The 13,530-nt window shown below is 52.5% G+C and overlaps 1 protein-coding gene across 2 annotated transcripts in view; it reads right to left on the bottom strand.

Moving 5' to 3' along the window:
* NKD1 (NKD inhibitor of WNT signaling pathway 1) overlaps positions 1 to 12,478 on the bottom strand; it is a 91,430-nt gene extending 78,952 nt beyond the window's left edge. The window contains exons 1-3 of one of the 2 annotated variants that reach the window (XM_055552816.1): positions 12,278 to 12,478; positions 12,117 to 12,149; positions 11,327 to 11,460 (exon numbers count right to left, since the gene is read on the bottom strand). In XM_055552816.1, the coding sequence (XP_055408791.1) occupies positions 11,327 to 11,460; positions 12,117 to 12,149; positions 12,278 to 12,302 (192 nt within the window). In that variant the 5' untranslated portion in view covers positions 12,303 to 12,478. The remainder of the gene's footprint in view (positions 1 to 11,326; positions 11,461 to 12,116; positions 12,150 to 12,277) is intronic. The other variant, XM_055552817.1, reaches the window with a different exon arrangement.
* Between the last annotated feature and the right edge of the window lie 1,052 nt (positions 12,479 to 13,530).

The following is a 13,530-nucleotide window of genomic DNA, read 5'->3' as shown; positions in this document are numbered from 1 at the left end:
GCACCCTCAAACCTACTCAGGTGGAGCTGCCATGAGTCAAAGCCTATGTGAGAGCCCTCCCACCCCCAGCCTGTGCAGACGGCTGGAGTAAGAGACACATTTGGGAGGCTCGGGTCTTCCCCAGCCTCAGTTGTGGCCTGAGGGTGGCCAGGCCCATCCTGCTGACAGGCACCTTTTAGGTTCTGCCCCACCCTCTCCAGGGCCCCAGCTCTGTCGTCAAGCTCGAGGCTGGGGGCTTGGGCAGCACATGGCAGACCAGCCAATCAGCTCCAGGCTTTCATGGGACCTGAGATTCTCCCCCATCTCCCACTCAGCCAGAAGGAAGAGAATCTGGAGGGATCAGACATCAATACAAAAATAAATAAAACCGTGAAAGATTTGCAGCAGATGGACAAGGGCTCAAAACAAGTTGCAACATATAGCATCCTGCCCCACAACTCCCAAGCGCTACCCACCCCTGCGCTGGACCCTGCATTTCTACTTGAACATCTCAGAGACTGGACTGTCCTAAGCCGGACACCAGAAGTGGGTTAAAGACTCCCTACTTGGCAATCACGCCTTGCGGCCTTTGTACTTCCCAAACCCTTTGTCTGAGCTGTTTCTACCAAATCTTTCATCACCGGGCTATTTATCCTTTTGGGACTCAACAACTTAGTTCCCTAAACCAAAGGAGAACCCCTCCTCATTCTCTCTTACCACGCCCTGTTCTTTCCCTTCATCACATGCAGCGCACATTTGGGTGAGCAGCCACTAACCACACCAGACAGCTGCAAGAGGAGGGGCGACGTCTGCTTTGTTCTCCCTGATTTGCCAGTGAACGCATTTCACTCTCTGAACGACTCCACAAGGTAGGAAATTATGACCGCCCATTCCACAGATGTGAAAGCTGAGGATTTGCAGTAAGCTATCAGGTAACCCAGGACCACCCGGCTGGGAGAGTTCAGAAGTCTGATTCTGAAAGCTCTAAACACACTCCTGACACCTACTATGGGCACACTCTGGACGCTGGTATAAAAGGGGCCACAAACCACATCTACACTGTACTTACCCCACCTGCCCTCCCATCGTTCTCTCTACCAACTGAAACATACTATCCATGACTCCCCAGCGCCCAGCCTTGGCTTGGGCTGTACCCTCCACCTTGGAGGCAGCCTGAATCCACCCTCCCTGGCTGGGCTCAGGAGTTTAACTTGCTGAGCCTGTCTTCTCAGCTGTACACAGGGGAATAATACTTGTAAAGAATGCATGTACAATATTAGGCACATTAATATTCACTTGTATGTGCTATTATCCCTCACACAGTCATACCCCACCAAAATCTTGTAGGTTTAAATCAACAGTCACAAGCCAGCCCATATCCAGCTGTCTGGGTCCACCCAAAAGAGTGTTTTTGAAAATTTTTATGTAGTTGATGATAATTTTTTAAATTAGAAAAATTTCACATAAAAATCCAGACGGCTGGATTCTCTCAACGATCAAAAGATGTGGCAACACCAGGCTGCATTCCCACATGACAACAGCTGGCTGGGGCTGAGGGGCGCTGCTCCCTGGACACAGCACATGTGCTCCCCGGGGCATCTGAGTCCTCCCCACCCCCCAAGTGTCTCCCAGCCAGCCTGATGCATTGGTGAATATGACTTCTCTGGTCCCTGCAGGTCCTTTAGATTCTGACCCTTGGTCTCAGTCTTACCATCCTTAGAGCTATATTGACATGCCATGTCTTTCAAAAACACCTCCTCCAATCTCTATAACCCTGTGTCTCTTCCTGCTTTTGTAACTGTAAGAGCGAACTTACACAGTTACGATCCGTCCCATATTACAACCATTTTACAGATTGAGTCCTCACAGCTGCCCTGTGAAGTAGACACTATTATCATCCTCACTCTACAGATGAGGAAACACAAGCACGGAGTTGATTAGTCTATTTCATCTCCACCCTCATCCATTACCTGCCCTCCCCTCCCCCCCACCCCCCGTCCTGTGTTGCTCTGTGCCCTCAGGAAGATAACCTTGTGGACCCATTCACCAGGGCTTCCCAGTCTCTCTGGCTTCTGAATTCAGCTGCCAATGGGAGACCCCGGCGAGAAACTGGAAGATGCCAGGAGATGGGGGTGGTGTGTTTCTTCTGCACCTCCTCACTACTTCTGTACTGTATCTCTGGCTGCAGTTAATCCTCCATCTTTATAGCTTCTGCCTGGTCTCCACCCGTCCTCAGCTGTGATTCCTACATGGATCCAATCCAAAATATCCAACACATCCTCCATGGCCCTTTTTGCCCTTGGTGGGTGGTAACAGCTTCCTCCTATTGCCAGGGACCCACCAGACACTGGGTACCTAAAGACCCCATGAAAGCTCCCTGAACGCTGCCCATAGCTCTGGAAGCTAATTTCACTTAGACTCTCCAGAGTGGCTCTGTTTCCCACTAGATCCCTGGCTGACAGAGGTTCGACACTGTGCCCAAGCTCCCACAGGCAGAAAACGGCACAGCAGGATCTGAACCCAGGACACTGGGCCACAGAGTCCTCACTCTGTAACCACCCCCTGACACCGCCTGGTGTTCTATTCTACTTCTCCCGGTCCTTCACCCGCCTGTGGCCCCCTCAAGAGTCCCCCGGGTGGCCCTTGAGAACTAAGCGCTGTGCCTGGATCAAGGCAGACCTTCCAGAATCTCTCCCTCAGCCCATAGAATCAGTCACTTGATTCCTCTTTATCCTCTGAAGTATTTTTACAAGGGAGAGCCCATCCTTCCCCACATTCCTTCTTCCCCTAGATCAAAGGGCTTACCTCTGTCCTGCTGGCCCCTCACACAGGGCCCCTCACACACTTGTCTCTGCTCTGCACAAAGACCAAGCTCCATGGCATGGCTGAGAAGGCCCCCAGGCCCAGGCCGTGACCCCTCTTCAGCCAACTGAACTTCGATCAGTATCTCAAACAAACTGCCCTCTTCACTACAGGGCTTTCTCACATGTGGTGGGTCAGTCCAGCAGACACTCATGTGGCTGTTACGTGTTCTCTCCCCTTGTCTTGCTCACCACTACCCCTCTCCCTATGCAAATCTGGGCTTAAATCACAGCTCCTCTGAGACCACCTGTGACCCTGGACCAGTTCGCACTCTCTGCTCCAGACTTTCAGAGTGCCTAGAGAAAGTCTTTCAGAGAATGCCCAGAACATTCTCTAACATTCCCTAAATATTGTCATTATTCAGGAGATAACTTTTCAAACATGGGCCAATCAAACATGAATATCAATGCAAAGTAAAGTATTAGCAAATCAAATATGTGCTAAGTTGCTTCAGTTGTGTCTGACTCCTTGTGACCCTCTGGACTGCCAGGCTCCTCTGTCCATGGGATTCTCCAGGCAAGAATACTGGAGTGGGTTGCCGTGCCCTCCTCCAGGGGATCTTCCTGACCCAGGGATTGAACCCACATCTCTTATGTCTCCTGCATTGGCAGGTGGGTTCTTTACCAGTAGCGCCACCTGGAAAGCCTAGCAAATCAAATACAGTAATATTTTAAAGCAGCAGTCTAGCACGGCAAAGAAGGATTTAGTTTAGGAATGCAAAGAAACTTAAACTCTAGGAAATCTGGCAATGTAAATCATTGGTATAAATCATATATTATATTAGCAAAGAATCATCAGCTCCGTCAATACTTCAATAGCATTTGATAAAATTCAATAATTATTCCTGGTTTAAAAAATCTTAGCAAGTCAGGAGATACAGAAAGCTTTCTTAATTAGTTAAACAATGAACATCATACTTAATAGTTATGAATCAGTCAAGGATATTCTAACCAATGCAATAAGATAAGAAAAATAGATGAGAGGCAAAGGTGAAAGTTCAGTTTCACGAAACTCTAAGTTCTATGAGGCAGGAAGTACGTTCTATTCCTCATAATTTCCACAACATCCTAACCACACTCAAAAATCTGTGGAATGAACAGCCACCCAGATTAGGTCTGATTCCCATTAAGTGTTCTCAAAGTACCCAGAACCTCTCCTTTGAGGCATAAATCAAGGCTTAGATTGTGTAATTTGTTTTTACAAACCCTTATCTTTTCCAACTAGAATGTAAGGTCCACGAAAACAAGGACCATGCTCTACTGACAGGGTAGATGTATACCTGGCATAAAGTAAGTACTGAATTTCTATTGCACAGATGCATAAATGATTTGAATAGAATGCATTCAATACATAGTTTCTAAATTCCAATAAATGTAATAAATTTTATCCTACTTCTCAGCTAGAAGATTTGAGGCCCAGGGAAGGGAAGGATCCTTCAGCTGATGCCACACACCACTATGAAGCCCACCCATTACCCTGGGTTCCTCTGAAAGGTGTCAGCCACACATAGGCCACAGCCCACACGGCTCAGTAAGTAAGGAAAGTGAAGCCCAGAGCAATTCTCGGAGCCCTTGCAACAAACACTCATCCAGGACACACCCTGGTGGCCAGAGTCACCTGGTAAGACCTGCCTTTCTGGACTTGCTGCCTTTCTGGGGCGAAGGATGACTTCAGCGGAGAGACCTGAGGCTTCCCTCTCAAAGCCCTGTGACAGGTACCGCGTGGATAAACAGCCCCCTCTGCTTTCCTGGGCAGTTATCAAAGAATTACTTATGTCTCTGCAAATGCTTGTTTGGAAAAGGTTCTCCACCCCACCTGGGCTTGGCAGGAACAGCAGCATCACCAAGCCTGCCCTTTGGGGAGTGATCAGCCTTTTCCTCCAGCTCCTGAAGGAACTCGGCCATTCTTCATGTGCAGAGTCTGAAGTGAGCCATAAAGAAGCAGGCAGCTTCCCAGGATAAACGGAGCACGGTGACATCAAAGACTGCCTTCCAGATTAAACAACTGAGGCCTTCAGCTCTCTCTGGCGTTTCTTCCAGGATATTCTGGGCTCCTGCCTCAGTTCTCCCTTGGATGGAATGGCAGATATTTTGTTTGTGAGAGTCTGAATTTTTTCCTTCCTCGGGGAGTGGGGGAGGGAGGAGGCGAGAGGAAAGGAGGGGGAAAGAGAGTGAGAGGAAGAGAAAGAATGTCTGTGAGAGACAAGAGCCACAAAAAGAACATGTGTGAGTAGAAAAGAGAGCGGGAACTCAGGGAGGCAGCCTGAAGTGCCTGCTTTGGAATCCAACAAGTGACCTAAAAATTCTAAAGTTGTGAACCTTCAGTCACAGTGAGTGAGGTTGCAAGAACCCTCGAGCAAAGAGGATTGTGTATGTGTGTGTGCTAAGTCGCTTCAGTCGTGTCTGACTCTTTGTGACCCCATGGACTGTAGCCCGCCAGGCTCCTCTGTCCATGGGATTGATTCTCCAGGCAAGAATACTGGAGTGGGTTGTCACGCCCTTCTCCAGGGGATCTTCCCGACCCAGGGATCAAACTTGTGTCTTTTATATCTCCTGCACTGGCAGGCGGGTGTTCTTTACCACCAGCGCCACCTAGGAAGCCCATAAGGAGGATTGAGGGGTTCCTGACTTCCTGGGGCCCACAGATCTCCTTGTGGGCCCCTGACCCTTGCCCAGAGGGTCACAATGCACTCCTCTTCCTCAGACACATCTGGTAAACTGAGGCAGGAGACCCTCCAGCACAGGCCCACAGCAATTCTGGGGTAGGACAGGCTCTCCCTGGGATTGGCATGTCACTACGCCCCCTGGCCCTTGGGGTGCCTCCCTCTGCCAATCCCATGGCTCAGGCGCCACATCCCACCCACGGCTGGGCTTCTGACCTTCCTCCCACACAGGGCAGCAGGGGCCACCCCTCACCCAAACAGCTGGGGCAATGCCCCCCAGTCCCTGGGCATGACACTGCATGCTAATCCACTCTACAGAGCGTGCTGGTGTCTGGACCAACAGGCTGGCTGCCAAGCCAGCTCCACCCCACCCACTTGTCCACAGGGACAGGGAACTCACATGTGCCAAGAACCACTAAACTGTGGGGGGGATTTGTAAAATCTAAAATTTGTATCAAGAATGAGCACCAGAGAGTTCCAGACCCCACAGGACGCACAGCCACTTGGAGCCCACAGTCCCTTCTCGAGGGCTCAACCCAACCATGGACACTAATGTGCCGGGGCCTCTCCCAGCTCCTGCTGTACAAACCCATCCCCTCTTTGCACACTTCCTTGCTCACTGGTGCAGCCTCTCACAAGTGCCACTGTCTGCCAATGCACCTGTGCACACGCTCATTCTTCATCTCCTTCATTAGACTGGAAGCCACAGGAGGACAGGCACCACCGCTCTGTGATCTGCCGCGGTAGCCTCAATGCCTGTCTTGGCTAGGGAGTTCATAATTAACAACAATTCATTATTGATCATAGTGACTGAACAGCTGAGAGTCTGGAAGAAAAGGCCAAATTACAGTCTGACATTTATTCCTGCTTCCAGCTTTACCTGGACGGAGTCAGAAGAGGCAGTGATGGTGACCTAATCCATCTGCATTCATTCTTCATTCATTCACCGAGCAAATTTATCATGAGAGCCCACCACATGCCCTGGGACTGCCACAGGGAAGACGGATTCCTCAGGAGGCGATTCTTCCTTTGCTGACCGCTCAGCCTTGTTGCTTTAAGGCCTCAGAGGAACAGTCTGGCCCCTGAGCCCGGTGCCCAAGCTTCCTGGTATGAGGAGGAATACGCTCTGTCCAGTCATCACCCGCATTATCGCCTCACTCTGACACCCCCACGGGACGAGGGGATTAAACATCCCCCAAGTCTAGAAGTTTGTGGGACATACTGCGGTTGTCTCCTGGTTTAGCTTCCCACTGAGTTTACGACAGTCTGCACAAGGTGTGACTGTAGAGTGTCTATTCCTGAGCTTGAGGGAAAGCACACACATAACAGCCTGGCTCGGGGAACCAGAGTCCTTCTCAAAAACAAAAAGGTTTGTAGGGAGGATAAGACACTCCTTGAAGTCTCTACCAGAGACCCCGTCACAGAGATGCATCAATGTATCCAGAATGACACCCTTGCCCACTTTCCACCATTCTGAAGGACCCAGACCTACCAGAAACCAGAAGCCCCCCCGGCACTCTGCCCAGCTCCAGCTTGCCCCTGCTCTCTTCCCCACCCCCCACGGGTCCAGAAAGCTGCCAGGTGAGGCTATGAAGCTGGCCTGGGTGCCACAGGCAGAGGGCACCCTCCGTGGAGAATTCAAAGAAGTCAGTGAGTGGAAGCCCGAACGCCTCCTCTAGCCTCAAAGCAAATCATCTTTTAATTGTGAAACACCAAATATTTAATTTATGCTCTACCTCAAATGTCAAGTCCACCTCCCGGCACATAGCTTTGAAACCACGTAAGGAGGCCTAACACTTTCCATATGGTGAAGACATGGGGCCTTTTAATTGTGCCAACTGGTATCATTCAAGGGTAATTCCCCTGGAATCCAGCACTCAGGCAGCAGCTGGGCCGGCCTCCAATCTCATCACCCAGCCCCATACGTCCCCGCAGGCTCCCACCATGCCTGCGCCCTCCCAATCTCCCCCAAATATCAAAATGCACGAGGTGCCCCTAATCAAATTACCAAACCGCCTGGCAGCCACCTTTGATCCAGAGGCAGGCTTGCCTGCACCAAAGTGCTCAGTCTGTTTTCTTCAGGCGACTTTGCCATAAAAGAACAAAAGGGCCAAACTGCGGGTTGGGGGAAGGGATGGTCTTAAATCCAGAGGTCAGCATGCATATATGCACACGCATGTGCACGCTACAGGAGTGTTCATAGACACGCAGATTCTGCTTCTCCAAGTGTTCTCCTATCAATATCTCTGTGTCCATTTACTCCATCCATCTACTAAACTTGTTAATTTTACCCATTATATCTTCCAGATCTAACATTTCCAATTGCTTTTCTTTTGTTAATGCCTGTTGCTGCTTCATACTTCTAATATCATCCTTTATCTCTGAGATTAATGTCTAATTATCTAGCACACAGTTGCCTGGCATACAAATTGTTCACGTATCATTCATCTTCTGTAGAACTCATACAGCTTGCATGTCTCCTTATTTTTCTCCTCAGAGCTCATATTCCCTTGAAGCTCATCATGTACCACTGAAAGGGCAGATGTCTTAACCTGTGTCCCTCCTCTGGTTTCATAATCTGGGCCCCCATCTCCACCTTCCCAGGGCCTCAGGAACCTGCCAGGCTTTCCCCAGGTTCTACACTTTATGAAGAGTTACCTGCCAAAACTCTGCCAGGGATGAGCAGGTTATTACACCCATTTTGCAGATGAGCTCATTAAGGTACACAAAGGTAAAATGGTTTATACAAGGTGACAAGCTATTGTGGCCGAGACTGACCTCATTTATTTATTTATTTTTTGGAAGGGTAGGCATGGGTTAATTGCCGATGAAGTCACCCTCTCATATCCCAAGATCTTGCATGAAACTAAGACCCACCTTAAATGTTTACTAAGCTACTCAGACCCCCTCAGGGAGGAAGAGGGCAAGCAGGGGCCCCTCACGCTTCTGCCTGCGTCACCCCAAAGTGCTCGGCAGCTGGCCAGCATGCCACCTCTTAGGAATGAGTAAGTGTGACCCCCTCCAGGCGGATGCTCTGGTGCGGGAAAGTACTAGTAAGTACTCCAGAAAGGGAGAAAAGCAGAGTCCACACCAGCTGGCTGGCAATTTTACAGGGTTATGAGGAGGATTAAGATAATGTAAGCAAAATGCTTGACACACATGGGTGCTTAATAAATAGTAGTTATCTTTGCAATAATAATACTGCTGGTTGGATGAGCCAGGAATGTGTCCCCAGCTGCCTTGGTGAAAGGCTGGGTGATGGAGTAGAGACAGAAGCCATTCCCAGGACAGGGACAGGTCTGGGGTGGGGGGTGGGGGTGAAGCTCTGCCAGCGCTTGGAACGAAGCACACTTCGGAGCCCACACCCTCCTACATCCTGATGAGATAATGGAAGAACCCAGAGCCACCCTTTCCGTGCCCCTAGAACTCACGGAAACTAAACAGATCGGGGGTTGCCTACTGCGATCCCGTTTAATATCTCAAAGTTAAACTGGGGGCATTCTTTCTCATTCACAATTTTGACCAGTTGTACTTAACATTTTTCTCAGAATCGACTTCAGACTATCTGTTTCAACTTAGCTTCATCCTAAGCAATAATATCCATGAAATCAAGGGTTTGATGTCCCAGATATTTTATTTTTTTCTGGTAAAAAGAAAAAAAAAATGTAACTGTTAAGATAAAAACTACTCCTCTAAGTACTACTTGAAATCACCTCGCAGGCACCCACAGGACAGCCCTACACCTTGGGCTCACCCTGGCTTCTCCCGAGGCCAACTCCACCTCTGCAGGCTCAGGAATGAGGCCAGCAGTGGGGGGAAACAAGGCGTCCGGGTCCCAGTCACCAAGCACGACTCCCAAGGAGGCAGAGTTTCTCTCTTCTGAATATCCTGGATGGCAGGGCCCACCCTCCACCACCCAACATATGTCACACTGATGGCTCTCGGGCTCACATCTTCAAAAGTGCTTTGAACAAACACTAATGACCCCTCAGCATTTCTCTGCGAGAGGGGGCTGGGAAAGGAGGGGGCAGGCCCCATCCCATGCTGTCCTCAGCTGGGGGAAGAAACCAGGCAACAAAATTCCCGTGACTTCACCAAAGCCACAGACTTAAGCTGGGGCCCCCTCTCCCCCCTCCCCCATTTTCCCCAATGGCAACTTTTACTGGCTCACATCCCTCTTGCTGGGAACACTACTATTTAATTAAAAACGACAGACTTTTGTTTTCCTCTCCTTCCTTCCTCCTCCCTCCCATCCTCCAGGATTGGATGCCAAGGAGACCCACCAAAAACATGCGGGTAACATTTGTTATGGCTTTGAAGATAAAAGTCAATTGAAGTAAGCCCTCGCTGTATTTCAAGTTTCCCCTAAAGCATGGAGCAAGCTGCCTGGCAGTTTAGGAAAGAAAAAAAAAAAAAAAAAGGACTGCAAATAAATGTCATTCTGCAGGAATACTTTGTAAAAATAAACAGGCTGAAAAAACCCAAAACTTGATTAATGGAAATCCACTCAGTTGGCCTCTGTCTTGAGCTGCAAAATGCATTTGTTCATATGGCTAAATCGGATCATTTTCATTGGGCTTTAAATAAATAAGGAGATCAAAAACTAGAAATGGTGGGGGGAAGAAAGGGAAGTTTGTACTTCTGTTTTTAAAGGGCCCTAACTGCAGTGCCCCCTCCCCCCACCCAGCACTGGCCTTTCCTAGGGGACAGTAGCTTCAATTCTAACCTAGCCAACAGATGAAACGAAATGGGGAGGAGAAGGCCCCCTGCTCAGCAGTGACAGTGTAGGAGGAGATGGGCGCTTCCTCTAGATGCAGGGGTTATTTCATACACGCACAAGTCAACTATCCACAGGCTCACCTCCTGCAACTGACTACACTCAGTCCAGGTTCCACGACCCTAACACACAGACACACACACACACACACACATCTGAAAACTCCACTGGCCCCTCCCCAGCCTATGAACAAGACCAAAGGACTAACCAGACCTGAAACTCAGTCTGTTCCCCTCTAAGTTTAAGAAAAAAAATTAAATGTCACATCAAAAAGTTGATTCATCCTTTGATCCTTGGCTTGCTCGAGTTCCACGCAGACCATCTGAAAGCCCTATGCAGAGTTCCAGAGCCCATAGGACATCTGTGAACACCAGTCCCAGGCCAGGAGCTGCGGCTGGACTCACTCACTCCCCTGTCACATCTATTGCTCCCCTAGGAACAAATCCAACCACAGGGACTCACTGGGTTAAGGCTGGGGTGGGCCAGACTAGAGCACAATGAGGCCCTCTCTCTCCTTGTGCACCAAGCCAAGGGGTCTCCCAGATCTCAGTACCCCCCAAGTTCTGCCCCCACCCAGATCACTGCCTGCTCTACTGGGACTCCAAGGCAGTTGGCACTGATGAATGCCACAGACACTTGGAACACATTCGGAGGGCAGCACAGTCCTGCCTTTCACCCAGACACCCCCAACCGCCTTCCCTCTTCCCTAGCCCAACTCCAAATCCACCTTTGAATGCTGGCCACAGAAACAAGGAAGAAATCAGAGCAAGTCCCCGAATCCCTCCAGCACAGACAAGTTCCCCATCAACTGGCCCACCTCACCTAGGACCCTTCCCCCCAGGCAGCCCTCTGCTCCCCAACTGGCCCCTCCATCTGTGTCACCAGTAAGGTTCCCCGAGGCAGGGGGTGTGTAGGGTCATGTTGGTAGGGCAGGGGCACCTAAGGGATTTCTGGGCTTATAAGTTGTGCCAAGAGATGCTAAAAGTTGGCTGGGGGTGTATGGAGACCCTTCTCTGAGGTGAAAAGGAGGTAAGTGGGGATCGTACCCGAGCTCCTCTGCCAACAGTGCCCGCTGCCCGCAGCTGTCGGGGTCCCGAGCTGCCACCCGGGCAGCGCTGCCTCCCGATCCACTCCTCGATGCCTTTCCGAGCCCAGGCGGCGCTCACAGCGAAGCTGTCACCTGGAGCGGGGACGACATGAAGCCCCTGAGTCTGGCCCCTAGGCTCAAAGTTACCCGAGAGAAGAGAGAAAGAGTGGGCGAGGCAGAGGCAGCAAGGGACCAGGAGGGTGCTGAGAGCTGCGCACGATCCTGAGAGAGGGACGCAGGTAATCAGGAGAAGGGGGTTCTCGAAGCGAAGCCCCGAGAGCAGGGACCTCGAGGCTAGCCAAGAGGGACACGTCTGGGGATCAGGAGAGCGAGCGCCAGAGGCCAGGACTGCGGAGAAGAGGGACAGACACGGGGTGAGGAGAAGAGGGGAACTGAGGGTCAGGAGAAGGGACGCAGGAGCCAAGATCTCGGAGGGGGGCTGACGACCAAAAAGAGAGGAGGCAGGCTCTTGGTGAAGGGGCGGCAGTGAACGCGGAATCGGGGTACCGTACGGGAGGGGTTGAAGGTCAGAAGAGAAAGTACTGGATAGCGGGGAGGGGGTAGGTGGGGCAGAGAGGGGGACACAAAGTGTGCTCCAAGGAGAGGGTTTGTGGAACTGGTGGCTGGAGTAACGGGTGCGGGTGGCCCTGGTAATCAGATCCGCGGGTTAGGCCATTCCGCTGCCGTCGGCGGTGCTTCCCCGTCTAGCCCCCACCCTCCTCCCCGGTCCGTGCCCCGCGCGCCCCTACCTTCCGGGCTCTCCCTGCGCTTGCACACGGCTGCTGCAGGCACAACGCGCGCGGCGGCGGCGGCGGCGGGAGCCGGAAAGAAAGGAGAGGCAGAGAGTTAGCAATCGCGGGGACGAGGGCGGTGGGGGCCAGGGGGCCGGCGCGCGGGCGGGGACACTGACCCGGCTTGGAGTGAAGTTTCCCCATGCTGGGGGCGCGGCTGGAGGGGGCGTCCCTAAGCCATGCGTCCGGTCGGCGGACCCTGAAGGCTCGCCGCGCCTTGTCTCGCTCTCCTCCTCCCGGAGCAGCCCCGGAGCTGAGCGGAGCCCGAGGCAGCGCCGGGACTCGCTCCTGCCGCTGTTGCCGCGGCCGGACTGACGCCCGGGCGAGCGGAGCCCCCAGCCCGCCGCCGCGGCCCGCGCCTCCCAGCGCGCCCATTGGCCGGGCGCGGCTCATCAAAGGCGAGGCGGACCGCCGAGGGGGCGGACTGGGGGCGGGGCCGGAGCACTGGGGCGGGGCGTGGAGAAGCGCTTAGGGCTGGACACAGCGCCCCCCTCCAGGCTTCGGTCTTTGACCCGGGTCGGCGGCTGGGGACCCAGGACTGGGGACTAGAGGTGGGGTTGGGTGGTGGAGGGAGGCGGAGGAGCTCTGGTCAGTAGGAATATTGGGACAGACACCCTCTTGGGTCCTGCCCGCTGTAGAACAACTGCTCCTCTCACAACGCTGCTCACGGCGCTGTGTGTTCCCTGCGCTCGATTTTTCCTGGAAGCGGACTGAACTCTGCGGCTCCAATTTACAGGTGATGAAACTGAGATCGGAGACGAGATGCTGCTCGGAGCGCCCGCAACGTTGCCCTTTCCCAAGTCTTGCACGGTCGGACTTCGGCAGAAAATGTTCGCTATTCCCCGCCCAAAGCCCGCCCCGCTTCTCCTCCGAACCTCTCTCTAGGCTTCGATTTGGTTGTGCAGGAGAAGCCCCCATTGCGCCTCCGGCCAGCTGTGGACCCAGCCAGCTCGCGGCGGCTACAAGTGTCCGAAAGCCGCAAGTTGCCAGCCAATCGCTCTGTCCTCTCCTCCCGGGCCCGTGGGTGCCCGCCGGGGGGTTGGGGCGCGCTGCCAGCTGTGCGGCCCGGAAGGGGGTAACCGCTGGGTCTTTGATCTTCCTGGGTTTCCGCTCCCCGCTGCAGTTCGCCAGACCCAAGGGCTTGTTTGTTTTGTCTGGGGAGGTCTCTGCGGAGGGGAGGGCGACATCAAGGGGTTCCACTCCACCTTTGTGGTTCTCAGAGAGCACGCCTGCTCTGCTGGGGACACTAGGGGCCTGTTAAGTTCGGCCTGGTACTGGGCAGTCTGGGCGTGGGAAAAGAAAACCCTGTGCAAGGAGAGAAGAAAGGCGCTGCCCCTTGGACTGCGTTCTCTGTGGGAGCCTCCGTTTTACA

This window comes from Bubalus kerabau, chromosome 17 (genome assembly GCF_029407905.1).
Source record: "Bubalus kerabau isolate K-KA32 ecotype Philippines breed swamp buffalo chromosome 17, PCC_UOA_SB_1v2, whole genome shotgun sequence".
Classification (NCBI taxonomy): domain Eukaryota; kingdom Metazoa; phylum Chordata; class Mammalia; order Artiodactyla; family Bovidae; genus Bubalus; species Bubalus kerabau.
Note: the sequence above shows the minus strand (reverse complement) of the source record. Positions and strands in the feature narration are given on the sequence as shown.